The following is a 26,892-nucleotide window of genomic DNA, read 5'->3' on the forward strand; positions in this document are numbered from 1 at the left end:
TTGTATTCAGTTTTTTTTCCTGAGGAGTTGCTCCCTATTGTTCAGCTCAGGCCTTAGCACAATAATGTAGCATTTTGGGAAAAATATACAACCCAGCAAGCCAAAACTGGATGATAAGATGGAAAAAATTTCCACAGCCACCATGTATTTTCCCTTGGTGCTCAGGTAGGTTGGGACAAAAGATAACCAGACACTGCAAAAGATCAACATACTAAATGTGATAAACTTGGCTTCGTTGAAACTGTCAGGCAACTTCCTGGCGAAGAAAGCCACAGTGAAGCTAACAATGGCCAGGAAACCCAAGTACCCCAAGACACAGTAAAACATTCTCACAGACCCTTCATTGCATTCTAGTATAATTTCCTCAGTCACAGAATGCATGTCAACATCTGGGAATGGGGGAGAGGTTGCCAGCCATATAGCACAAATACCTGCTTGCATAAGGGAGCAGGAAAGAACAATGGAGGAGGCCAGTCTTTTCCCCACCCATTTCCTCATTTTAGAACCAGGCTTGGTGGCCATGAAAGCCAGAACCACAGTGACAGATTTTGCCAATACAGAAGAAACAGCCATGGAGAAGATGATGCCAAAGGCAGTTTGTCGAAATAGACACCCCAGTATCCAAGGTCTGCCAATGAAGAGCAATACACAGAGGGGGCAGAGCAGGAGGGAGAGAAGGAGAAGGTAGGTAAGATTCCTGTTGTTAGCTTTTACAATAGGAGTGTCATGATACTTCATAAATGCCACGAGCACAAGAGCTATGATCAAGGAACATGAAAGAGCACCAGTGACTAAGCTGATTCCCAAGGGCTCTTCAAAAGCCAGGAAGCTTACAACTTTGGGAGTGCAAAAATCCTGATCTTCATTTGGGTGACGATCTTCTGGGCACCAGAAACAGTCGTTCATGTCTGAAAAACAATATTCCCTGTCAGTCTTCCCAAACATTTCCCGATGCTAAATTGATATTGCAATCTGAATGGCTGGCCCTTTTGCTGCCTATGTGAAAGCAGAATGTTTCTATCCCATAACACAGGTTTGGGGAAGCCTTTTTCCATGTCCAATACCTTTTCCTGGCAGCACAGGGGCCCATAGGCTGCAGCAAAATACTGGGTTCTTGTTTTGCCTGGTATCTTGCCCATGCCATGGGCTTAAAGTTGTCCCATTAGCCGATGCAAAGGGGAGTGGAAATATTTCATCAGTTGTATCATGGGGTGAATGGGACGCGGGTGGCGCTGTGGGTAAAACCTCAGCTCCTAGGACTTGCCGATCGCATGGTCGGCGGTTCGAATCCCCGCGGCGGGGTGCGCTCCCGTCGTTCGGTCCCAGCGCCTGCCAACCTAGCAGTTCGAAAGCACCCCCGGGTGCAAGTAGATAAATAGGTACCACTTTCTAGCGGGAAGGTAAACAGCGTTTCCGTGTGCGGCTCTGCCTCGCCAGGGTAGCTTCGTCACGCTGGCCACGTGACCCGGAAGTGTCTGCGGACAGCGCTGGCTCCCGGCCTATAGAGTGAGATGGGCGCACAACCCTAGAGTCTGTCAAGACTGGCCCGTACGGGCAGGGGTACCTTTACTATCATGGGGTGAAAGTGTCCTGAAATGCCATTGCAGTAGCAAATGTGTGTATGTGTGTTTTGTGTGTGTGTGTGTGTGTGTGTGTGTGTGTGTGTGTGAGAGAGAGAGAGAGAGAGAGAGAGAGAGAGAGAGACCCATCTTTGAAATGTTTTAAGAATTTTGAGTCCCGACTTCCGGCTGCCTTAGTGGCACAGCTCTCACGATAGCGGAGACCATTGGCAAAGATGAAACAAGGATGATTTGAGGGTAATTGTCCTTGCAAACTCCCCCCAGCAAACAGGGGATGTGAGCTTTACTCAGATCATCTCAGTACCTGCCTTTTGCTCTGACATGGAGGTGAGTGGCAGGGAGACTCTGAGTGCAAAAGCACTTCGCTTCTTGGTCACCCTCCAATGCCACCATTAAGAGCAGCGGTTCTTCTGTTCATTAAGAGATTAATTAGGATTAATGCACAGATGCGTGCTGCTAATGATGGGACAAGATTAAGGACTGCCAAATTGAAACAGCTACAAGGTTGTACAGATTTAAATTGGAAGATGACTTCATTTGAGCAACAAGACAGTATGTGTTGTGGGGGAGCCAATCACTTCATTATAAATACTTTGTTACATAAATGACTCAGCAACCCCCCTGACAATGTCAAAAAACTTTGTTCTTCAAAGCAAGTGAAGAAGAAAGGAGATGGGAGTACGGATATTGATTCTAATGACATACGGGACTGTGTGAGGAAAATACTGTATTACGTTTGGAATCATTATAAAAAGGGCTTGGAGCCTCTGCAGAGTTAATTCTTTTACTTGCCACCTCATTGAGGGGAGGAGGGACTGGACTTTGAAGACTTGCTGGGGCTCTGGTGGGGAACTAGATCATTCTTCTACGGATAATTATAATTAATTGCTTTGACTGGATGTGGAGGGGAGAACTTGGAGGCCTGCCAGGGCTTTGGCAGGACATTGGGTGACTCCCTGCTTGAAATTGAAAATGGAATTTTACAGCAGCAACATAAGAGTTGGGAACAAAGAGAAAGACCTCTCCAGAGTAACTCTGAGTCAACAGAGCTGTAAGACACAAAGGAGATCAGGAATAATTAATATGGACATAATATTTGATAAAGAAATACAGGAACAATTGATGGAAATTAAAACCTCACACAGTAAGAAGAAAGGAGAACTTCACTTGCGAATTTACAAATTACTATATGTGTTAATGTAAATTGGAGTTAATTATTGTAGCTGTGGTATAAGGGATTTTATCAAGAATGGATTGTATTTGGTTTGAGCAATAGTCTGGAGGCAGAATTAAAAGGAATCAGACCTTGAAGTACAGCATGTGGGAAGCCACACAAAAATTATAATTGGCTAAGTAATTGATTTGTATTTGAATTGATATTGCTATTTGATATTAATATAATATGGAACATATTGCATTTTGGTAATTGAAAATTAATAAAAATCATTGAACAGCAACAAAATGAATGGGAGGATATTTCATTTCTTAGCCACAATGCTGTACCCAAGCATTGCTGAACCAATCAGTACTCATGGTGCACTTAGGTCTTCCATATCTGACTGGGAAAGATGCCAAATCAGAATAGGGGCATTTTGAATATAATATATGAAACCAGTCTTATTCATCTCTTGTCATCGCTTGTCAGCGAGTTTCCTATCAACCCCTACATGCCTTCAAATTGCATTTTGTATATTGCTGAGATTCACCCTGAAAATGTTTTTCCAATGAGATTTCAAAAAATGACTTTTATATGTGGGATTATTCTTAATTGATTTTACTATTGATATTTTATGAGAAGCAATTCATAAATTGAATCCAACAAACAAACGAGCAAACACCTAACATATGAGGTCCATATACTCCTTACCTTTCTGGTTAGAAATCTTCCCTTCTGGACATGGGATGCAATCATGGCAGCAAAATGGCACCCCTTCTATTCTTTTTTTGTGATAACCAGAATGGCAACTGTCTGTACACACAGAAATAGGCAATGTCTGACCCAGAAATAAATAAAATGATGTTACCATTTAGAATATAAGCAGCAGGAAGTTGTATTTTCTCGGTAAATCTGTAGTTCAACAGTAGGCATTGAGATTTTAGAAAACCTTTGGTATTTGAATCTTTACTAAGGATTGTAGGCAATATGAATGAAATCTACCTCTAGTTTCATACACACATTGGACCTTGGCCCAAAATGTTATCAAAGAAGGGAATGAGAGAAATCATGAGCTTCATTCATTCATTTATTTTTTTCCCAGGTTCACTCTGACCTGTATTCCATTCCTCATAATTTGGATATATTAGGATAATTGCTAAAACTAATTCTGAGATTGAAGCAAGAACAGTTTGCTTTAGTGTTCTTTCCATTCATTTCTCTGTTTTCCCATAACAAAAAAATTGATGTAGCTGTTATGGTATAGTTATAATGAGAACGGAGACACATGTTGACCTAACTGTAAATGTAATCCCTTAGTTTGCATATATTCTCTCCCTCTTTCTCTTGGATTGTTTTATCAATGTGCAAAGGATACAGACACAGTGGTATAACACCATATAAAGATTATATTTATATTAGATGAAAATATGCATGACCGTTTTGGCCATCACATCCCCCCCACCACATATATGCTGTTTCATATGTAACCTCTTTGTAATTTTTTAAATATATATTTGAAGGTTAATTTCACAGTCTCTTCTTGACTTCTCGTTACTAAAATACTTATAAACAATATTCCCTCTCTAATTTTAGACAGTCAATGAGAGGAGAGTCAGTTACAACCCACTCAAAGCTTCCTGAATGTGCTTACCTCAGCTACTTAAGATATATTGACAAGGAATCACCAAATAATCAAATCCTTAAAGCAAACAATAAAGCAGCAGTAAACTGTAGCAGTAAACCCTTGATATAAACATATGTATGGATTGGAATAATAACAATATCAACAACAACAACAACAATCAATAGCTAATCAGGGCCACCCTTTAAAAATCAATTTAGCCCCCTACAAGGGTAAGTGAGATTGAAGTGGGTGGGTGGTAGCATCCCTGTAAATGTGATCACCTCTTTACATCAATTGGATATATATGGCCATGTTGAGCAGAAGCACCCTCAACAACTCTTTGGGTGGGAAAACATGACTTCATAGTATTGAAGGAGGGATGGGCAGTGCTTTTTTTCTGGGAGTAGTCAAGGTCACACAGTACTGGCACCTTCCTCCACACCAATGTTAAAAGTGTGGCACTTACTGTAACAACTTCATGGTGATCAGCCTGGATAGCTCTGTTGGGTGGTTAAAGAGTACCAGCACTTTTTTTCTTGAAAAAAGCACTGCAGATGGTTGTACTCACATTCAGATAGTAGTAAAGTATATCCCTATCTGAGCATTCAGAGCCCTGTGTATAAACATTTGTGTGAGGGAGAACAAAGGTGCACTATGAAGTCTCTCACTCTCCTGCACTGCATTCAGCCTGTTTACAGCACTTCACAGTAGCAGAAGTGGGGGAAATCCTCTACTCATGAAAAACTCTGATCAAACTTCAAATCATACCTGGTTAAATCCAATGTGCCATGTAATAGTAGACTCATTAATAGTGAATTCTTTTACGGGAGTCTGAAGATTCACTTTTCCAACTTTCACTCTGAGGAAGGATTGATTTGGGAATGTGATCCAGTTGACAATGTCAAATCCAGCTTCCAGGGCCCCATTGTGATCAAAGGAAATTTTGTCCCCAGCACTGTTGTTAAATGAAATACTCCGTAAAAAGTGGTGGAGCTGGGGGTGGGGGGTGGGAATGGTGCAGAAGAAGAGAAATGCAGAAATGTAATAAGTTGGAACAAACTGATTCCAGGAGTTCTAGGAATTCCACCCAAATACACACACACACACACACACACACACACACACAAGTATTGTAGCATTTCTGGAAAGACAAGTGAACATACTGTGGAGGGACCCACTTCCTATTTCTACTAGGTCCTCTTGCTATACTGAAAGATCCCAGATAAATGATCTGAAATCATTACCTGCCATGGCAGCCAATTCTTAAGCTTCTCTTCATACACCATTGCTATTGGGCTTGAATTTGCCACACACCTTATTTCTGGAAAACATCTCCAATCAATTTTCCTGAGAGAGGGTTTGCTTAGAAGTTTGACATGCCTAAAGGGTACACATAATTAGTATGACCTTCTGGGGAGAACTACATAGAATTTATGTTATCTTCCTCACAGGCTCAGGACAGAAATATTAAGATAATCGAAACCCACACAAATCCAAAAAGAGGAAAAACCAAAACCAAATGTATCTGCCAAAAAGAAAAACCACAACTTCAGAAACTTTATTTAGTGTCAGTCCCCCCCCCCAATATTTTTTTCACGCTTTTGAAAATAATCCCAGCACTTCCCAATATTAAAGTTCTAAAACCTATACACAATATCTATCTCTTTTGAATCACACAGAAAAGGAAAACAAAGATAAAGAAAAAAAGATGAGCTTGTCAAAGCCGCTATGACACACTCGACAATAGATAAAGGACATAATATAGATTTTAGCCTCTGGGAAAAACTTTGGAAAAGCAATTTGAAATTTACAGCACGTTATTCTTTGAAGGAGAACTACTTGAAAATGATTTACAGATGGCATTTAACTCCGAGTGGGCCTGCTAAGATGTATAAGACTGAATCAGATAAGTGCTGGAGATGCAATGAGGTTGACGGGACGTTGTTTCACATGTGGTGGACTTGTAAAAGGGTAAAAGAGTATTGGGAAATAATCCATAATGAACTGGAAAAAATGTTTAAAAGTACCTTTCCGGGGGAAAACAGAGTCCTTTTTGTTGGGGATAATTCGGATGGAAATTCCCAGGTGTCAAAAAAGGTTATTTATGTATGCCAATACTGTGTCCTGTGTTTTGTTAGCCCCAAAATGGCGACTAAAGAAGAATGGCAACTTAAGCTGATAGAATATGTGCAGCTTGCAGACTTAACATATAGAATAAGAGAACAAGAACATACATACACTTGAAAACAGTGTGAATAAATTTTGATGGATGTAATAATGGAATACTGAATGGTTTAGTTTTTGTAAAATATGCAGGGATTTATGATATGCAAAAGAACCATGGAAAGAGAAGAAGGGAAGTTACTGATATTTTAAGGAAGTTTAAATGAGCATTTTAAATTGTAAAACAGAAAATTTAATAAAAATTAGATATATTTAATTCTGAGTAGGCCTGCTAAGAACTGAGGTTTATGAAGACCCCCCCCCCATATATATATAGAAAAAAAATCTTCATAAAACTCAGTTCTATAAATCATAAAAGCCAGGCCCTCTTTTGTTCTTCCTACTACTCAAAATAACTTAAGTCCATTTGCAAATTGGTGGAGCTGCTGGAAGATACTCTCAAAAATAAAATTTAAAAAAGCATCCAGTTCTCAACTTTTTACAGTCTTAACTCAGTCCGCCATTGCCTGCGACAGACCCAGAAGTCTCCTCTCCATAGAATTAGCAGACATTCTGTCCAATTTAGCACAACTGTCTAGAATTTGGGCTGGAAATGGTGGAGCAAGAGAAGCTAAAATATCCCAATATTTGGGAGAAGATCGTTCAGAGGTGCATAGGGTCTTAAAGGTGCAGGTATTTATTACATAACAAAATCCATTTTAATGTGTGGGGCCAACATCAGCTATGATAACTGTTTACCTCTACATATCTATCAATCTGTCTATAAACACACACACACACAGTGTTTGAAACTCATGTCCTAAAATTTGTGGCTATGAATATTTTCACAAAGCAGTGAAATATGAAAATATCCTGCAAGAATTAACTCAAAACATTACCTGCCAAGGCTGTTGATTCAGAAACTTCTCTCTGTCTCTGTCCACGATAACTCTATGTTTTGACTTGAATGAAAGCATGGCATGCAACGCATGGGTCACAGCATAGACAGCATTGTAGATACTGTAGCTGTGGCCAGTTATGCTCATTTCAAAAACAGGACCAGGGAGGCTCTCCAGCCTCTCCTCCCCAGTGCATGTTTCATCAAACATCTTCTTCAACACTGAGAAATGACAGAGGAATGCCTGTTCCCAGAAGTCCATGATGAAACCATCTTCTTTTGTCAAGAGAGGACTTCTACTCAGAAGAAATTGCTGGAAGCCTTGGGGTTCATTTGTGTGCACTGTGAAAGATAAGGCACCATGGATGATATGGATATCCCAACTCCTTTGGAAATAAAATGAGATGAAATCCATCTGTGCTGTCATAATCCACACTTTTCCCTTTGGCCTCACTGTCATGTATCCCATCTCTGAAAATTTTCCCATCCATCTCATATATATAAGAGACTCAATTTCCCCATGAAAGACCAACGTGTTGGCTTTACTCTCCATTACAATGTCAAATGTTTTCCACATCAGTTGCGCCAAGTTAAAATAATCATTGAAATAAGTCATTTGCGGAATTTTTTTTATAAAGTCGAAACAGATGCCATTCTTCCAAAGCATGGGAAGCATTGTCTGCTCAAATCTTTCTCCATTGTCATCTTCCACAGTAATGATTCCTACCCATGTCCACCTGAAATGCAAAAGTAACTTCAGAATTCCTGTGTACTGAAAATTTTCATTTGGGACCATCTGGTAGAAGGAAAGCCCCATGAATTCATCACTCATATCTGGAGCAGAGCCGTAGGTCACCTAAATTTCAAATCAGGGCAGAGAAGAGGCAGAGAAAGAGACATGGGTTTTTAGAATGAAATAAAATTGTCAAAGTTTATTAAAGCAAGATAGGAATAGACTTCTAAATGTCTTAATGTTAGCTAATATTAACCAAAATTGATTAAACCTATACCGAATGCTATGAAATGCTGCTGGGTGATATTTTGAATTTTTCTTTTCTTTTCTTGCCCAGAAGTCCCCAGAGTGAATGTTGGAAGTGATTACCCTGGTTTTGTTTCATGACAGCCTTCAATAAGCTGTGGATATGTATTGATGTGTGAAGCCAAATTAAAGTAAGGCTAAAGCAGGGACATCACCTTACCAACAAAGGTCCGTATAGTTAAAGCCATGGTCTTCCCAGTAGTGATGTATGGAAGTGAGAGCTGGAGCATAAAGAAGGCTGATCGCCGAAGAATTGATGCTTATGAGTTATGGTGCTGGAGGAGACTCTTGAGAGTCCCATGGACTGCAAGAAGATCAAACGTATCCATTCCTAAGGAAATCAGCCCTGAGTGCTCACTGGAAGGACAAATCGTGAAGCTGAGGCTCCAATACTTTGGCCATCTCATGAGAAGAGAAGACTCCCTGGAAAAGACCCTGATGCTGGGAAAGATGGAGGGCACAAGGAGAAGGGGACGACAGAGGACGAGGTGGTTGGACAGTGTTCTTGAAGCTACAAACATGAGTCTGACCAAACTGCGGGAGGCAGTGGAAGACAGGAGTGCCTGGTGTGCTCTGGTCCATGGGGTCACAAAGAGTCGGACATGACTAAACGACTAAACAACAACAACAATGCTTCCCGCCCAGGACTGGTGACTTGTTAGGCAAAATGCAAGTACAACAATAATAATAACCTTGTAATAATAGTGACTGCTTAGAACACCTGTATCTTTTCTTTAAAAAAATTATTAAAGATTTTATTAGTTTACAAAAGTATGTGCATTGTCTCTTTTCTTGGGTTGTAAAGTCTTTTCTATATATCAGATACATATGATGTGAGACACTGGTGATGTATACAGAGTAAGGTTGGGGAAGAAGAAAAGAGGGGGGAGGTAGGTTCATTTGGGAAGGGTGATCATTTTGATCATGGCTAGCTTATCTAAGATAGTGAAGTTAGTATTGTTCCATCTCCTCAGGTCATTGCTAATTTGTTGCCACAGGGGTTTGTAGTTGTGGAGGTAACACCTATATCTTGATAGAGCACCTGCATAATCACTGAAATAGCTGACACTCTTCATAGTTTATAAAGATAATGATTAAGTGAGGGAGGCATTAGATTGGATGAAAATTTTGCTAACTACTTTCAAATCTCAATCAAGCACCCCATAAATTTCATGATATAAATAAATAAGTTCATCAATAAACACTAAAGAACAATAAAAAATTAACAATTTATCCTTTGGGGGACATGAAGGTGTTGATTGGTACATGGTATCTATTTTGAATGAGAGGATACTTAGTACATATGTCTTCTTATGCCATTTTATCAACTGTATTACAATTGTCAATCTTTTTGTTTATGAAAGATTTACAATCTACCTTTATTTATTTTTTAGAAATGTGCACACACACACACACACACACACACACGTGCAATACATTTTGCTGATCTGATTCATTGAAATTTTCCCCAAATTTCTCAGACATTTCTATTCAGAAGCAACCTCCAAATTCATGTTCCCTTTGGATAAATTATGTGCAAACTAAATATTGTTAGAACCATCCTAATCATTTTTTATATCCCCATCTCTTCAAATTCATCATAGGTTGAAAAAGTCACAGTCAGGCTGTGCAGTATCAAAAAAAAAATGCAGCTTATATTAGGAGGCAGGAATCATATATTCATGTGAAAACAAGATATAGCAACACATGTAATTTGTCCCTAAAATCAGCCTCCATTCTGTACCTGTGGTCGTAAAGTAGCCAGTGTAACATCAGTTCTTTAAAAAGTGATCTGTAGCTACAGATCCAAGAAATTATAGGCTGCTTAACTTAATGTCTGTTTTGGGAAAACTGGTGGAAAGGAGTATGAAAAGCAGAATTACCCCAAATCACCAAACATATAGAAGAAATCATGCTGAAGAAAAACAACATGTCTTCTGTAAGATTGAGTCCAATCTAACTAGCCTTTTCTAAGTAAGTCAAACAAAGCAGTACAATAAAAATTACAGAAGTACAAACACCCTCAAAAAGAAGCAAAAAAATATATGGGAAGATTTAAAACAGGTAAGTAGAGTAGTTTATGCCATTAAGAAAGTCAAATTTCGCATTGTACCATGGAGAGGGAGCCCTGTGTTTCTGTATCTGTTTTATATATAATAAAATCCCTCCTAACATTTGTCAGGATGCTCCAAGCCTTTGGCAACACATAATTTATGATTTTCCATTTTTTCAGCTAGTGCTAAACTCCACATATTTTTATACCACAATGAGAGTTACCAGGGTGCTAAGAACAAAAACATAACAACCTCAAAAATAAATAAGAACAAATGGTCAATAAAGCCTGGATATAATCTAGCAACCAAGTAAGCCTTGTGCAACCAAAGGATGAATGCCGAATAAACAGATCATGGGGAGGAGCCCTTATCCCTTAACATAGAAAAACCAGGCAATTTACATTAGGAGCACAGCAACAAAAGCACTTTGTATAATATTTCGCAAATTGTTTAAGGTAAAGTTAGCTCTTAATTCAATCCATATCAAGATCTGCCTGATTATTACATATACACCCCAGATGTCTCAAACCAGCAAGTGTATGTGTATATTGCCTTCATATGAACTATTATAGTGGTGGTGATTTGGAAAGAAGTTTCAGACTCAGGTCCCCGATGGATTGCAAAAAGATATCAAGATCTCCCTGATTACTCACATAACCATACTTGTCGATAGATCAACAACAAGACACTTCTTAAATTCAATTGTATATGTGCACTGCCTACCTGTGGAATATTATAGATCCGTATGATGGTAGCAATATGGAGAGACGTTTCAGATTCAAGTCCCCCAATGACTGCAACCAGATTGTTCCAGGTGTCACATCTGTAGTTGGGGATAAGCCTTCTGCTTGTGCTCAGAAGTTTTAAGGTGGCATGATAGGTCTGCTTTGTATTGAAAGTGGTGTCATAGATATGGAAGCCAAACGTGACATTGGGTAGGAGGTGGCTGTTTTCGTTGATTTGCTTTACGGCAAATGCCAAGGCCAGGACATGCTGGTAGTTCTTAGTCAGTACACTGTAATGAGAGTTGCATGTGGTGTCACTATGTCAAATGCTAATCATGCTATTCTTGATCAGGAGGCCCTGATTCAAAATGCAATGCTCATTTCACCATACAATATCAAACAGATTGTTATTATTATTACATGCGATAAAAACAAATGCTGTAGATTTGTTTGTGTTTTGGTTGTATTATGTAGATGAAGGGTGATATAAAAATTTAATAAATATTATAATTAATAATAATCCCTAGAATTCTGCAGAAAGTTTCAAAATGAGCTGTACATCCCTTCAGCTACATCCCCAAGTTCTCAATGATGAATGACCACTATTCTATCTGTCTACAGAGAAGCATATTTCTAACATGAGTTCTACCAATAAAGTTCATTTACCACCACAGAGCTGAAGTTAATATTTAAAAGTATTCAAAATTCATAAAAACATTTTATTTTTAATCTGCCCAAGAATTAAGAATTCTGAATTAGCCTTTATAGTGTGAAATGTATATTGCTTTTAAAGATATTTTTTAAATGGTAACAACTACATCAATAAATAGAGATACACGAACAAGTGTTTCTGAGCTCATATTACTAAGGGTGAAAAGAAATTTTATCCATGTTTAAAGTTGAATGTACCAAATTCATGCTGTGTGAACTAAAGCAAAATCATTCTCCAAGATCTGCAGTTTTCAGAATTTTGCAATGCATTTCTGCAGTCAAGTAATGTGTTCAAAAATAAATCTACAGGGGTAAAGTGTGCATTAAAATTCATTTATTAGTGAAAATAATGGACACAAATGCATTTTATTAAGGGAAATTGGTGTGCAAAAATGAGTTTCTTAGTGAAATTGCATACAAACCTGTATGTTGTGGTTCGAGGACCCGACCCCCGCAATGTGAAATGAATACACAAGGACACATGATATAAGGTTAATGGGCAAGGAAAGGCCACAACTTTATTGATTACAGCAGTGAAAAGGTATTGGCTTAGGCATTGGATCTCTAAAACAAGTGGGTTTATTCACCAGTAGGTGGAGCCTGTTGATGCTAATCCAACTATAGGCTCACCCCTGATGTCACCGAGGGTCGTGCCATGGCCTCCCGCCAAGCAGGCATCGGACAGAATACACGACCGCCAGATTCCTTTAACGGAATACCCAAAAATTGAAGGCATAGGCGATGGCCACACCTAGCCCTTCGACACACCACAACACATTATTCCAATGCCTACCCACCAATACCACAAAAGTTGTGACGATTGCTACGAAGTAGGCGAAAAAAACCAAAAGGCCTAATGCCAAATGGAAAAACTCCTACCAGGCCCCCTGGACAACCAGGGTGACCAACCTAAGGTCCATAGCAAGGCCAATGACCTAAGCCCTAACTCAAAGGGAGTGGAGGGTGGGTGACTCGCGACGAGACGACGGCGAAGAATGAGGCCGGGGAGAGGCTGGCGCTGCAGCAAAAGGCTGCTGAGCACGCCCCCATGGAGGCACCTGGTTGGGTGCCTGCCGAGGGGCATGGGCGCCAGCCAGGAGAGGTGGAGGCAGGGGGCTAACGCCCCCTGCTAGAGGCAGTGCTTGGGCTCCCGCCCACAACCACTCCCCTCTCTTCCAGGGAGGAGAGTCTTTAAGAAAAATTTGCACTGATGAGTTTTCATGAGGGCCCTTTTCTTTAAAAAAAAAATACACACAAATGAGTGGAAATGTGGAGAACTAAACTTAAGATGGGAAAAAATGAGGAAGAGAGGGGGAGAATATTAACAAATTTATCCATTCCGACATATCTGATATACAACAGTTATTGAAAAATGCCTTGTATATATGTGAGTATTGTACTTCTTCAGGTAAGTAACAATTTTAGATTTAAAACCTTATGCATGACATACTAGTCCATCATTAATCCGAGGAAGGTCTTCTGAAGGACTTGGGGGTGTTTAAGGTCCCCTGGATTATAATAAATATATAAAAGGAAGGGTGTCCTATCATTTAACCTTAATTCAATGTCAAAACAAAATCATATTTTATTTTTTTTAAAAGGATACATTTTGCCCCAAAGAAATTTCCAATGTATAGTGTTGTAGAATATAGACTCTAGATGTGTGTCTGTGGTGTCACATGTAGTGTGTATGACATGCCCAAACAACCAGAGGCTGAAAACACTAATTCAGAGAAGGTAATTGTTGTTTATCTCTGTGCAGTAAACGTTTGCTCCTGCCTTTCTGCATATTGAGTAAAGTGTTCTGACAATATTGTAAACTATCTAAAAAAATACTTCATTGCAACTGAAAACTAAACAGTTTGGAGAAGATTCGACAATATTCACAAGCATTTTGAGGATTTAAAAATAAATTAAAATAATTCACCAGACTGAACTGATATTAATAAAATTTGGGTCATACAGTTATACAATTGTATGAAGTATGTTGTGGGGGGACTTACACAGACTCTTCAATCACTGCCTCATTGGGATGGTGCTTGAAGGAAGTCAGCTCTGAAAGGATAAGTGAATGTGACACAATTCCACCAACAATGAAGTCTCCTGGTTGATAATATTTCTGAAGAATTGGAAGACAATCACTGATGGTGTGTGGCAGCAGCAACAGTGCCAATGCCACTAATAAAAGCATCCTGCTGCAAACTTCAGTTTTGCCTCAGGTTTTCCTTTTAAGAAGTCACATTGCTGAAAATGAACCCGAGGAATCCCTTGATTGGTTTCCGAGCTTTTTGCCAGCAGTAAATGAGGTTAGATATTTGCAGAGACATTGAGGAGGGCTTAATCATATAAAAGAACAGATTGGTGGGGTCACAGCTCCCTCTAATCTTCAGTTCCAACTCAGAATTCCTTGGGGTACTTTTATATAACATCCTTCATAGACATAGGTATTAATTTCGCTAGCAACCACTAGAACTCTCTAGAGGTTTTGGCAAGATTAATTATAGGTGTTTTTTTTATTACAGGGCAGACAATCAATTATGTTTGCCACATCTTTAGTAGAATGACAAAGAATACATGAACAGGAAATAAAACTCCACCAGAAAACACTGCAGAAAAATCAAGACCTAACTCTTTGAGTCATGAGAAACTTAACTAGACTATGCACATAACAAAAATGATCAGTATCTGGGAACATATTCAGAGACAGTATCACAGCAAGAGATGTGAAGGTATTGGGGGGGACTGAACAAGATAAGGAATGGACCTTTTTAATGTTCCATTTTAATTTTTTTTCTGAAAAAAAATTGAGGGCAACAGAAAAATGGGGGGAATAGGCTGGCAAGCAAGCCCCGATAAGAAGTAATGACTCTCTGGCAGTTTTATGTATGTTTATTTACAAAAAACAAAAACAAAAAAACCCCCAAACATCCAGAGCATGGCTTCTTACCTGCTCGCATTGACGATAGTTGGTCAATCTGAATCTTCGCCCCTCCCACAGCAGGAAGGATGCCAAATTCCTGTCTTTCCACCTTTTCCCTTCTGTTGCCCTCTGATCTTATCCAGACTCCTAGAATGGGGACTGAGATGCTGGCCTCTTGCCTCCCCACTTCTACTTGACACAGTCTCAGACCTCTGCTTATTTGCTGATTGCCTAGCAGTGCTCTGGCTGCATTCTAACTCTTCCTCTTCTTGAGAGCTAACAGCCTTCCCTGGGAAGGGGTGTATGTCAAACTGCCCTTTCTGGACTCTGTCAGCCAGCTCTCATCTGCAGAGTCAGTCCCTCGTTCACTTAGTTCAGTTTCTGAGTCTGACTCTTCCCTCTGTGGTTTCTGGAAATGTTGGACCTCATATTTCATTAGACCTAGCCAGCATGGACAAAGGCCAGAAGTTAAAGAAGTTATAGTTTGACAACATCTATAGGGTCACATGTTCCCCACCCCTGCCCTACAAGATTGTCATGCTTTTTATACACTCTGAACCCATAAAAGCAAGTAGGAAGGCATCCACCCCATTTTAAGCTGCCCAGGCTATTCATTCTACCCTGTTCATCAGTGTGAACATATCTAGCTTATTGTTTTGCCAATATGTGTGTTACTCTATTTCTTTTAGTCTTATTATTTAGTCCATATATATTCCAATTTAGCACTTTAAGATTGATTCTAGTGTATTAAGATGTTTATACAGTTCTGCATGGGCCACTTCAGGTTTCATTTATTCATTCATTCATTCATTCATCCTCCTCTTCTTTCTCCTCTTTTTCTTCCTCTTCTTCCTCCTCCTGTTGAAGTTCCCCAAATTCTTTTTTGATACCGTATTGTGTAGGAAACAGCAATATGGTGCAGTTGCAGGCTAGGATAATTCAAACAGAAAATCCAGCCCATGTAGGCATTGATGAAAACTTTTGTTACAATATCTGATTATTTGAAATTTTTACTGATTAGTAGTTCCCTTTTGTTCAAATGAGGCCTTATTACAATGATGTAACATTTTGGGAAAAAGATGCAGCCCATTACCCCGCTACTGGAGGCTAAGATTGAGAAGATCTGCACAGCTACCATATATTTCCCCTTGGAACTCAGGTAAGTTGGAACAAAGGAGAACCAAACACTGCAAAACCCTAACATGCTGAAAGTGATGAACTTGGCTTCATTGAAACTATCTGGTAGCTTCCTGGCATGGAAAGCCACAGTGAAGCTGGCAAGTGCCAGGAAACCCAGGTAGCCCAAAGCACAGAAAAACATGGTACTTGAACCCTCATTACATTCCAATACAATTTCATTAGACTTTGAATGTTTGTCAACATTTGGGAATGGGGGAGAGATTGCCAACCATATAATACAAATCATTGTTTGGATAGAGGAGCAAGAAATAACAACAGAGGTGGACAGTTTTCTGCCCACCCACTTCCTCATCCTGGATCCTGGCTTGGTGGCCATGAAAGCCAGAACCACAGTCATGGTTTTTGCCAGCATGCAAGATACAGCCACTGAGAAGATGATTGCAAAAGCAGTTTGTCGGAGGAGACACATTACCTTCTCAGGTCGTCCAATGAATAGCAATGCAGACAGGAAACAGAGCAAAAGAGAGATGAGGAGAATGTAGGTGAGAGAACGGTTGTTGGCTTTGACAATGGGAGTGTCATAATGCTTTGCAAAAATGCCTAGCACCAGACCTATGATCAAAGAACATGAAAGAGCACCAGTAGCTAAACTGATCCCCAAAGGTTCTTCATATGACAAAAAGGTTACAAGCTTAGGAATGCATGTCTTTTTATCCTTGCTTGGATAATGATCTTCTTGGCATTGAAAACATTCAGCCATGTCTGGAAGAAAAGAGGAAATAATATTTCTCTGAATTATGTACACATTTTTGATAGTACTCTACAAAATCATTCTCACCATTCTTATCAGATATCCTCCCTTCTGGACATGGAAAGCAATCATAGCAGCAGAATGGCTCCCCTTCCTTCTTTTTCTTGCTATAACCGGGAAAGCAGGAATCAGTGCATACAGAAACAGGATATGCCTAATGCATCAAGGAAATAAGAGGGTGTTAATGTTAGTGTCACTTTAATGCCAGTTGTTTGTTAAGCAAGCTTAGCATGGTTCAAATAGAATATAGAGAAAAATTGAAGATTGTAAAGTGCAACAATTGCCTCTCGTTATATCCTACAGTGTGGAAGTTACCCATTGATATACATCTATTTATTTATATAACTTACTTTATTTTTTAATTGAATTTGGATACCGTCTTTCATCTGAAGATCTGAGGACAGTTCACAACATAAAAGTACAGAATAAAACCACAAAGTGCATAATGAAAACAAGAAGAACAACATAAATCAATAACCTCCACCCTCCCACATCTAAAACAACACTGACTGTTAATCAGCCTTGTTGAAGAGAAACCTTATTGAGAAACCTAAAGATGTATGATGAAAGTGCCAGACAAACCTCCCTGGGAGAACATTTGCCAAACATGGAGCCACTGCAGAAAATGCTCATTCTCCTGTTGCTACTTTCCGACTCCTTGTGGTTGAGGCACATGAAGAAGGGCCTCAGATGATGCTCACAGTCTTGTTCCGTTTATATGGGACAAGAAGGTTTTGAGGTGAGCCATTTATAGGTCAAAACCAGACCCAAGCTAGACACCAAGGCACCACCACATAGAATGCATTGCAGTAATCAAGACTTGCATCTCATGAAGTACACAGTGATGGGGATACACAGTCCATTCATTGTCTAGGCAGCTATATGATACCCTTTCTCATTGTGTGTCATGTATTGTAAGTCTTAAAATATTGCCATTTAATTGCCTCCTGGAAAGAGAAGGGAGAGCTAGAAGAGGCCTCTACAGTTCCAGTGGCAATTTTGTGATTGGTGATGGTATTTCTGTGCACCAAATGGCTATGCACAACAGAGCATTTCATATGTGAAAAGTTTTTTTGGTGTCCCTGTGAAAATTCAAAATGAGGTTACTTCATTAACTATTGTATTTAAATCCTACCTCATTAAAACATCTGTGCCACACAATGGCATCTTCTTTAATGGTGATTGCTTGGTCTTCACTTGGAGCTTTGAGATGAATCTTTCCAACTTTCACTCTAACAAAAGATTTGTTTGGGAATGTGACCCAGTTTACAATATCAAATCCTGCCACTAATACCCGATTCTGGTCAAAGGAAACCACATCCCCAGCACTGTTGTTAAATGAGCCTTGTTTCAGAAAGTGGTGGACCTAGATTGAAAAGGCAAATACTGACATTTAATAAAATGGTGTTAATGTACAAGAAGCCGAACCTTTCTCTCTTAAACAGTAAATAATACATATATAATAATCCACACTTTTTCATTGCAGTAAATCACCTTTTCCAAAGTTAAGAGAAATATTAAATTAAAAAAAAACTTTAAGAGAAGCAGAGAGGGAATATAGAACATTTTCAAATTTACCCATGCACCAAAAAGCATAGACAGGACCAGATGGGTTTCTTTGCAACTTAAAGGTAAAGGGGCCCCTGACCATTAGGTCTAGTCGTGGATGACTCTGGGGTTGCGGCGCTCATCTCACTTTATTGGCCGAGGGAACTGGCATACAGCTTCCGGGTCATGTGGCCAGCATGACTAAGCCACTTCTGGCGAACCAGAGCAGCACACAGAAATGCTGTTTACCTTCCCACAGGAGCTGTACCTATTTATCTACTTGCACTATGATGTGCTTTCAAACTGCTAGGTTGGCAGGAGCAGGGACCGAGCAATGGGAGCTCACCCCATCACAGGGATTCGAACCGCCGACCTTCTGATTGGCAAGTCCTAGGCTCTGTGGTTTAACCCACAGAACCACCCACATCCTTTGCAACTTACAACCAAGCAAATACAGTTAAGGATTTCACCACATAACATTTGAGGGAGTAGCTGGGGGAGCGAGCTGTCCTTAAAAGGTAGTGCCTTCCACAAATGCTTCCTTATGCTACTTTTTGGGGTACATTTTGACTGGGCATTTCATGTTCATTTTCTTAATTGAATAGGCTTGTAGTGACCTGAGTTCTTATTTACCTGTTTGGTTTATTTGGCATTTACTGTAAGAAGGTAAACATAACAAGACATGGTGAGTAAAAAGTGGCATAGAAATATAATGAATGAAATGAACCTCTCTACCAGTTATTATTGTCAACTCTTCATTCTGGGTGTGGGGCAATGTATATTGGGCTATATAGTTCCCATTTTCAGCTCGCTCACATTGTTGGGCTTCAAATAAGATTAGCTGCAACCAGCATTACTAATGGCCAGGGATCTCACAAGCTGGAATCCAACACCCTCTAGAGTGCCAGTTTCCCCAACCCTTACTTACAATCTTTGCAACAATACTATACAGTGGTGCCCTGCAATACGAATGCCTCGCAAGACGAAAAACCCGCAAGACGAAAGGGTTTTCCGTTTTTGAGTTGCTTCGCAAGACGAATTTCCCTATGGGCTTGCTTTGCAAGACGAAAACGTCTTGCGAGTCTTGCAATTTTTTTCCGCTCCCCCCCTTTTTCTAAGCCGCTAAGCCGCTAAGCCTTTAATAGCCTCTAAGCCACTAAACCGCTAATAGCGCTAATCCGCTAAGCCACTAATAGGGTTGCTTAGCAAGACGAAAAAACCGCTAGAGGAAGAGACTCGCGGAATGGATTATTTTCGTCTTGCGAGGCACCACTGTACCTAGTTTTCCATCCCTAGTCCTTGCTCTATGTACATCCCATGTACAACCTATGAACAGCAGCACCCAGGAAATTATTATGAGTGTGGCCCAGGGCACTATGAGGACTATTATCACCAACTCTTCGATATACAGCTTCATCTGGATTAGAGAATAGCATAGGTCACTAGGAAAAGTGCAGGCAAATACAGAAAATGCAAGGAAATGACATTGCCAGCCATTACCTGCCATGGTTGATTCTTCTGAAGTTTCTTTCTTTCTCCCTCTGCCATTGTTCTGTGTTTGGATGTGGATGAAAGCATATGCAGTGCATGGGCCACTGCATAGACAGCATTGTAGATACAGTAGCTGTGACCAGTCATGCTCATTTCAAAAATAGGTCCAGGAAGATTCTCCAAACTCTCATCTCCAGTACAGATATCACCCACCACATCATCCAAAGCAGAGCTTGGGAAAACACAGCCAAATGCCTGTTCCCAGAAATCTCTGATAAAACCATCATCTGCTGTGCTGGAAGGGTTTCTGCCCTGAAGAAATTTTTTGAATCCCTGTACCTCATTGGAGTGAATTGAAAAAGATATAGCACCATGGAAGGCTTGGATATCCCAATCACGTTGGTAGGAAAATGATTTGAACTCTATCTGTGCTGTCAGGATCCAGACTATACCTCTTGGCATTTGTGTTGTAACTTCCACTTCTGGTAGATATAGCACCCATCTCAAAAATATTATGGAATCTGCTTCTCCATAGCAGACAAATGCATTGGCTGTGCTGCTCATAACTCTGTCAAACATTTCAGCTGCTTTTTTTATTATGTCTCCATTCTCATCATCAAAGCTGAAATTTTGGGGACACGTTTCTACAAAGGCTAAACATATGCCACTCTGGGATAATAAGGGAAGCATGTGTTGCAGAAACATTTCTACTTTATCATTGTCATCAGCAATGAATCCAATCCATATCCATTTGAAATGGATGAGTAACTGGAGAATCCCCAGAAACTGAATGCTATCATTTGGGACCATCTGATAGGATGAAAGGAATTCAGTGATATATGTCCTCCAAGGAGTGGAACCATACAAAAGCTAAAGGTTTATTGGAAGTGGAGTGGGTAGAAAACCAAAGAAATATTTTTATATATATTAAAAGAAAACATGTATTCATTCCTTTCAATGCTATCTCAAATAGATTAAATTCGGACAAATGTATTTTATTTTTTTTAAGTACACTGTATGCTTCAATTGGCTTATCAGTTCTGGGCAGACTGTGTCATTCCAAAAGCCACTGTTCTTTAATGAATCTGTTAGTACACTAATTTGCTTGATTTTGAGATACGAAATTTTATATTCTGGCATGATGTTAAAGATTTAAGTCATAATTTTGGGACTATGAACAGGTATACTTCTTTTTCTTAATGGAGAAACAGGAAACTTTGTGTTCTTCCTGCTGCTCTGGCATTAGACCTCACTCCTATAGGCTGGAGGAGTACCATCATAATCAAGGAGGAGAAATGATTTGTGGCTAGATTAAAGAGCCCCTTCCCCATTTCAGGTTAGACTAGAAAAATGTTTCAAATGAGTTTACTACATTACTAAATGGGTGGGGGGATAGGATGGCTTGATTATGTCATTCAAATGGGTTACATTATTTCTATTTAATAGCAAATGTGGGCAAAAAGTAGTCAAGACACCAGGACAATGGGAAACTAGGAGGCCCTTATCCAGATTTTGCATACATCACCAATTAGATATCATGTGTAGTTCCTTCTGATAATAACAATAAACAACTCTTGGTGGCTTCCAGCACATATACAAAATAAATAAAATGTCAAACATTAAAAACTTCCTGATACAGGGCTGCCTTCAGATGTCTTCTGAAAGTTGTGTGGTTCTTTATCTCCTTGACATCTGATGGGAGGGCGTTCCACAGGGAAGGCACCACTGCCAAGAAGGCCCTCTGCCTGGTTCCTTCTACCTTCACTATTTGCAGTGAAAAAGGTGCCAGAAGACCTTTGAATGAGGAACTCAGTGTCTGGGCTGAACAGTGGGGGTGGAGACGCTCCTTCGGTTACACTCGGGTTTCCATTGTTTTATTTTTAAAATAAAATGGTCAGTGGATCAATTAGGTAATTGGTCTTATATGAGGTTCACTATAGATATTAATGTATATAACATCACATATACCCAAGTGTAATAAAACCAATTCTTACATATTTGGGGGTCAAAGTGTTACCCTTGACAGCATCCTTGTGGTTATTATTAACATTTGTACATTTCTTCTTTGTCACTAAATAAAATCTCCTTCTTTGTAAGGCTAGGGCTATGGCAGTGAAAGTTGTGATCCCAAACCAGAACAGAATTGTACTGAGCACTGTAATTACGCAGCAGCCGCAGAGCTAACATTCTCCTTTCCCTTCCTCCCCCACAACAAACACTCTGTGAGGTGAGTGGGGATGAGAGACTTCAAAGAAGTGTGACTAGCCCAAGGTCACCCAGCAGCTGCATGTGGAGGAGTGGAGACACGAGCCCAGTTCCCCAGATTATGAGTCCACTACACCACACTGGCTTCCTTCTATAAAGGAGAATGTGAGATCCATATGCAAAAGGATAGCAATTGGATCCAGGAATGTTTGAAATGTCCCTCACAATGAACAATAGAATAATTAATTGGCCTAAAGAACTTTAAGCATTTTTGAATAACTTCACATGTATATGGCCTAAAAGAATCTTTTTGTCTTTTTCTCCACCATTTATAAGTACTGTTTCCCCTTATCTGCATATCTTCTTCTTCTTCTTCTTCTTCTTCTTCTTCTTCTTCTTCTTCTTCTTCTTCTTCTTCTTCTTCTTCCTTCTTTAGCGATCACTCGTAGCTGAGTAAGATTGTCTTCCATAAACAAGGTTTTAACAGTTGGTCTGTAAGTGATTGTGGAGCCCAATTCTGGATCCCCGTGTCCTTCCACAGTGGAGACATAGCTCTCCAGATGGGAGTTGATCATGCCTTCCTCTTAGCACATTTCTCCCTTGCGTTCTGAGTTCAAGCATCTTCAAAACCCATGACACCTTTGGTAAAGGCTCTTCTCCAACTGGAGTGCTCGCAGGCGAGTGTTTCCCAGTTGTTGGTGTTTATACTACATATGGCATGCTACGTATCTGCATATGGCATTCATATAAATGGTAAGGTCTACATGTTTACATGAAATGTACCTATCCCTGTCTCTCAAAGATTAGGCCACGTTAAAAACAACGACCATACATTTCTAAACTCCGCACACACATCCTACCTGTGGAATCTTGTAGATACTCAAAACATTAGCTATGTGGTGAGACGTTTCTGAGTGAAGTGCCCCAATGACTGAAAAAAGATTATCTTGGAAGCCACATTTATAGTTGGGGATAAATCTGTCTCTTGTTGAAAGAAGTTTCATTGTAGCATGATAGGTGAATGCAGCATTGGAATAGATGTCATACATATGAAATCCCAGGGTGACATTTGGTAGGATCTTGGGGTTTCCGTTGATCTCGTTTATAGCAAACACCAAGGCCAGGATGTGCTGGTAGTTCTTAGTCACTGCACTATGAAAAGATCTGCATTTTGTTATATTTATTTTCTACACTTTGTAATAGTATTTCTATTGCATCATGCACATTTCTTATTATTATTAAGTTATTTATTGTTGTTGGTTTTGAACATTACAGTACTGGAGTCCAGTACTTCATAAATTAATCATTTATTCAGGTGCTCAGCATTATGCTGGCATATCAAATATACATCAACAAGTAAGGTACCATGTCTCCTGGATCAAGAATGAGTTCAGAGCTGTAGTCTTCATAATTTATATTATAATGATAATTTATATTATTTTATCTACTTATTTAGCCTTCTTTCCTCTACCTTATCAGCAATACAACAAAACAGATCACAAAATTCTATTTTCAAATGCCTATTTGTTCTATTTTCAGTTGCCATCTAAAGACATTAGTATACCGTATTTTTCGCACCATAGGGCGCACCGGACCATAGGGCGCACCCAGTTTTTAGGGGGGGAAATCAAGAAAAAAAAATTTTTCCCCCCAGCCCCAAAGAGCAGCGTACAGGTTGCGCACAACCTCTCCCTGCCGGAGGGGTTGCGCGCAGCTATGGAGCAAGCCAAAGCAGCAAGCGGGATGGATCCCACTCGCTGTTTTGGCTTCCCCTTTAGCCCCGTGCAGCCTCTCCCTCCCGGGAGAGGCTGCGTGGGGCTAAAGACTCCATAGCCCCGTGCAGCCTCTCCTTGCCGGAGAGCCTGTGCAGGGCTTTCCTGGCTTTACTGGGAGGTGGGGGGGATTCACCCACCTCCCGCAAAACCGGCAGAAGCCGCGTAACTCCTTTAAAGAGATCGCGGCTTATCCTGGCTTTTCTAGGAGGTGGGAGAAGGGACTGATGCGGCCAGTCAGTCCCTTCTCCCTCCTGTGGAAAAGCCCGCAAGAGCGCACGGAGCTTGTGTGCAGCTCTTGGGGGCTTTTCCCGCCTGCCTCCCCCCTGCATTTGCTCCATAGGATGCACACACATTTCCCCTTGCTTTTTAGGAGGGGAAAAGTGCGTCCTATGGTGCGAAAAATACGGTAACTATTTAATGGCCATAGAAATGTAGGACTGAAACAAATTATCCTTGGCATGATGTTATTGAGAAGTGCTGTAACAGAAAATTCTATGTTTTGTGTCCCGACCTTTATCACCTTGCGAATTGGAGTAATGTCATCAAACTGTGCCTGCCTGAAACAAAATCATAGCATTTTGCAGCTTTTGGACAACATAGAGAACATTACCTCTATCTGGAAAACCTCCAGTGTGTAGATTACTGAGACTAAAATACCTGGACTAAGCTATATCCCTGTTCTGGGATTTCTAGTTGACTGGACTCAGTGATCTCTTTGTTATACAAAGCAACTCTGTCATTCTCTTTCCTTCCTATGGAGATTATATTCTGAGGTAATTGTTTCTCACTGGCTCTTTCCATTCTACTAGCTTTCCATTATGCCCACTATATCAATGATGTCCTCTAAGACTAAGTACTCCAATTCACCCCATTGGAGGCATCTGGCATTAATGTATAAACACTTGCATAAAGTTTCTCTTTACAAGCCTTTTCAGCACTTGTATTTTAATCTGTGATGCATTGGCCTCTCTGAATTGATTTCCTGTGTCCTTCTGCAGCTGCTGGACCACATTATCTCTATGTGGAATATTTCCAGGGTGTGTTCTATTGAGACTCTATATTCAAGTTCTAAGCTTAAATATTTCCTGTCCCATAAACTGAAAAAGTACTTAAAATGTCTCTCTTTTTCTCATTTATTTTGCTACTTCTGAACCATGGGGAAATATGAAAAAATCGGACAGGATATTTGCTTCAGTTTGAGAAAGCTAGCCCAAACCTGTGTGAAAGATTGATAGCAAGAGTAGGGAGGAATGTTTCAACTATGGCTATCATGCACTAAGGAGAGGATTGGACCAGATGCTTTTCAATTTCCCTTCCAACTTTATCATTCTATAGGGATGACATTAGTTGTCAGTTCAGAACTTGTAATGCTAAATGGTAGCTTCAATTTCATGAGAGAATCAGTTGAATAGGCAGCATGTGTCTACTCCAATGAACAGGGAATCTGAGACTTGGGTCCATCCTTCTGCCATTGACGGTCATGCAACTCCAAAGTAGCAATGAAGCTGGATTACCACACCATATCAATATTGCCTAGATATCATGCTTGCTAAAGCTATGTCCCTCAACAGCTGTAATTTCTTGTCATTTTGGAGTGTGAGTCAACATAGAAATACATTAACACATCATGCTAAAAGGTTTAGTAATGAAAATATATCTTTCATGCACTGCTACAGAACAAATTTGCCAATTCTACTGTATTGGGAGCTTGTAAAATAGAAAATATCCTAGGTATACTGTAGAAAAAAGTATTTCTTACATTGCTTCTTCAGATAATTTCTGGGGAGGTTGTTCATCAAAAGCCTTTGGACTGGAAAGGATTATGCTCTGAGAACCAATGCTTCCAAAGATTATGTCTCCAGGCTGATAATACCTGTGAAGAATATCAAAGGGATCCTGCATTCTATATTTAACAACAGAAGTGGCCAATATTTGGGACAGTAGGAGCATATGCAATACCACTGATGCAGGCATCCTGAATACTAATCTTTACTATTGATCTTGCTCCCTGTCTTCAGACGTAACATAATTATCAGTGTCGAGGCTGCAATGTCCCTGCACCCTAATTTTGGAGTTTAAGATCTTGCATCTCAAACAGGAAACTCATGGAGCTTTATCTCTCCCAAATTCTGCTCCTTAGTTCAGCATTGTATGGGACTGAGTTATATTTATTCCAAAGTTACAGTATTTTAATTAGTTCTGTTATTGACTATGCTACTATAGCTCTCGGGGATTCTGCAAGCAGCAGAATCAATTGCAGTTTGTTAGCTAATTACAGGGGACTCAGATGAAAGATGTATTCTCTGGAGAACAGTGAAATAAATACATGATTGCCATCTCTGAAGGAAAGTATTATCTCTTACTCAGTGGGGTAGCCTTGAGTAACAAGAAGAAAATGGGGCTAGTAGTTAAAGAAATTGATCTGGATCCAAATCTGGAGCCAAAATCAAAAACATGAGAAGCTGCCTTAAACTAAGCCAGACAATTTGTTCACCTAGCCCCATATTGTCTACACTGACTGGCATGGGTTATCCACCTTTTAAAACAGGGGTCTCTGAATCCTACCTGTAGATACCAGCATTTGAACCTGGTAACATCATTATTGTTAGCTGAAGCTCTAACACTGAACTATGGCCTATTCCCCAAATTGGTAGATGTAAGCAGTGCTAGATGAAAGCAGTGGTGACAATATGTTGGAGGACAGGACTGTATGTGTTCATTAGCTTGCAATGTAGTTTCCAAGTTGGTCCATTGGAGTTGGTCAGAGTGGAGGAAAAACTACTGCAGTGTTAAAGGGTGATTCCACTGTCACCCCAGTCACCTTATGTAGTTGGAATGGAGAGGGGGCTGCAATTTAGTTCTTCACCTCAACAATAAAATGTCTTGGTCTGCCCCTGCTACCTTCCCTTATGTGTTTTCTCCACACTTGATGGTTATGATTGTAGAGGGCTTAATTGAATGCAGATTGAAAAAAGATTATGGGTAAATTTATCACGGGCTTTTCTCTCCCTCCCCACCCTTTAAGGAAGGAAGGGAAATTTAAAACATATAA

The 26,892-nt window shown here is 40.0% G+C and overlaps 2 protein-coding genes across 2 annotated transcripts; both read right to left on the bottom strand.

Annotated features, from left to right (window-relative positions):
* Positions 1-6: 6 nt before the first annotated feature.
* LOC128398834 (vomeronasal type-2 receptor 26-like) lies at positions 7-14,907 on the bottom strand. Its single transcript, XM_053360091.1, has 7 exons — positions 14,898-14,907; positions 13,954-14,005; positions 11,238-11,529; positions 7,955-8,277; positions 5,129-5,315; positions 3,448-3,574; positions 7-908 (listed from the first exon to the last, which is right to left on the bottom strand). The coding sequence occupies exons 1-7, from the start codon at positions 14,905-14,907 to the stop codon at positions 7-9; spliced, it is 1,893 nt and encodes a 630-aa protein (XP_053216066.1).
* Positions 14,908-15,867: 960 nt separating this feature from the next.
* LOC128398835 (vomeronasal type-2 receptor 26-like) lies at positions 15,868-26,440 on the bottom strand. Its single transcript, XM_053360092.1, has 6 exons — positions 26,406-26,440; positions 25,600-25,713; positions 19,870-20,482; positions 17,957-18,121; positions 16,849-16,975; positions 15,868-16,772 (listed from the first exon to the last, which is right to left on the bottom strand). Exons 1-6 carry the CDS (start codon positions 26,438-26,440, stop codon positions 15,868-15,870), a joined length of 1,959 nt encoding a protein of 652 aa, XP_053216067.1.
* Between the last annotated feature and the right edge of the window lie 452 nt (positions 26,441-26,892).

The sequence above is a fragment of the Podarcis raffonei genome, chromosome 13 (assembly GCF_027172205.1).
Source record: "Podarcis raffonei isolate rPodRaf1 chromosome 13, rPodRaf1.pri, whole genome shotgun sequence".
Lineage (NCBI taxonomy): Eukaryota > Metazoa > Chordata > Lepidosauria > Squamata > Lacertidae > Podarcis > Podarcis raffonei.

Excerpts from the sequence above, each read along its gene's own strand:
- LOC128398834 (XM_053360091.1), bottom strand. Across the intron at positions 11,530-13,953 it reads GCAGTGATTGAAGAGTCTGT|TGTACTGACTAAGAACTACC; the intron begins GTAAGTCCCCCC and ends CTCTCATTACAG. Across the intron at positions 909-3,447 it reads GAAGATTTCTAACCAGAAAG|ACATGAACGACTGTTTCTGG; the intron begins GTAAGGAGTATA and ends ATTGTTTTTCAG.
- LOC128398835 (XM_053360092.1), bottom strand. The coding sequence starts at position 26,440 with ATGATGTTACCAGGTTCAAATGCTGGTATCTACAG. Across the intron at positions 18,122-19,869 it reads AGAAGAATCAACCATGGCAG|AATCGGGTATTAGTGGCAGG; the intron begins GTAATGGCTGGC and ends TCCTTTGACCAG. Across the intron at positions 16,773-16,848 it reads GAGGATATCTGATAAGAATG|ACATGGCTGAATGTTTTCAA; the intron begins GTGAGAATGATT and ends CTTTTCTTCCAG.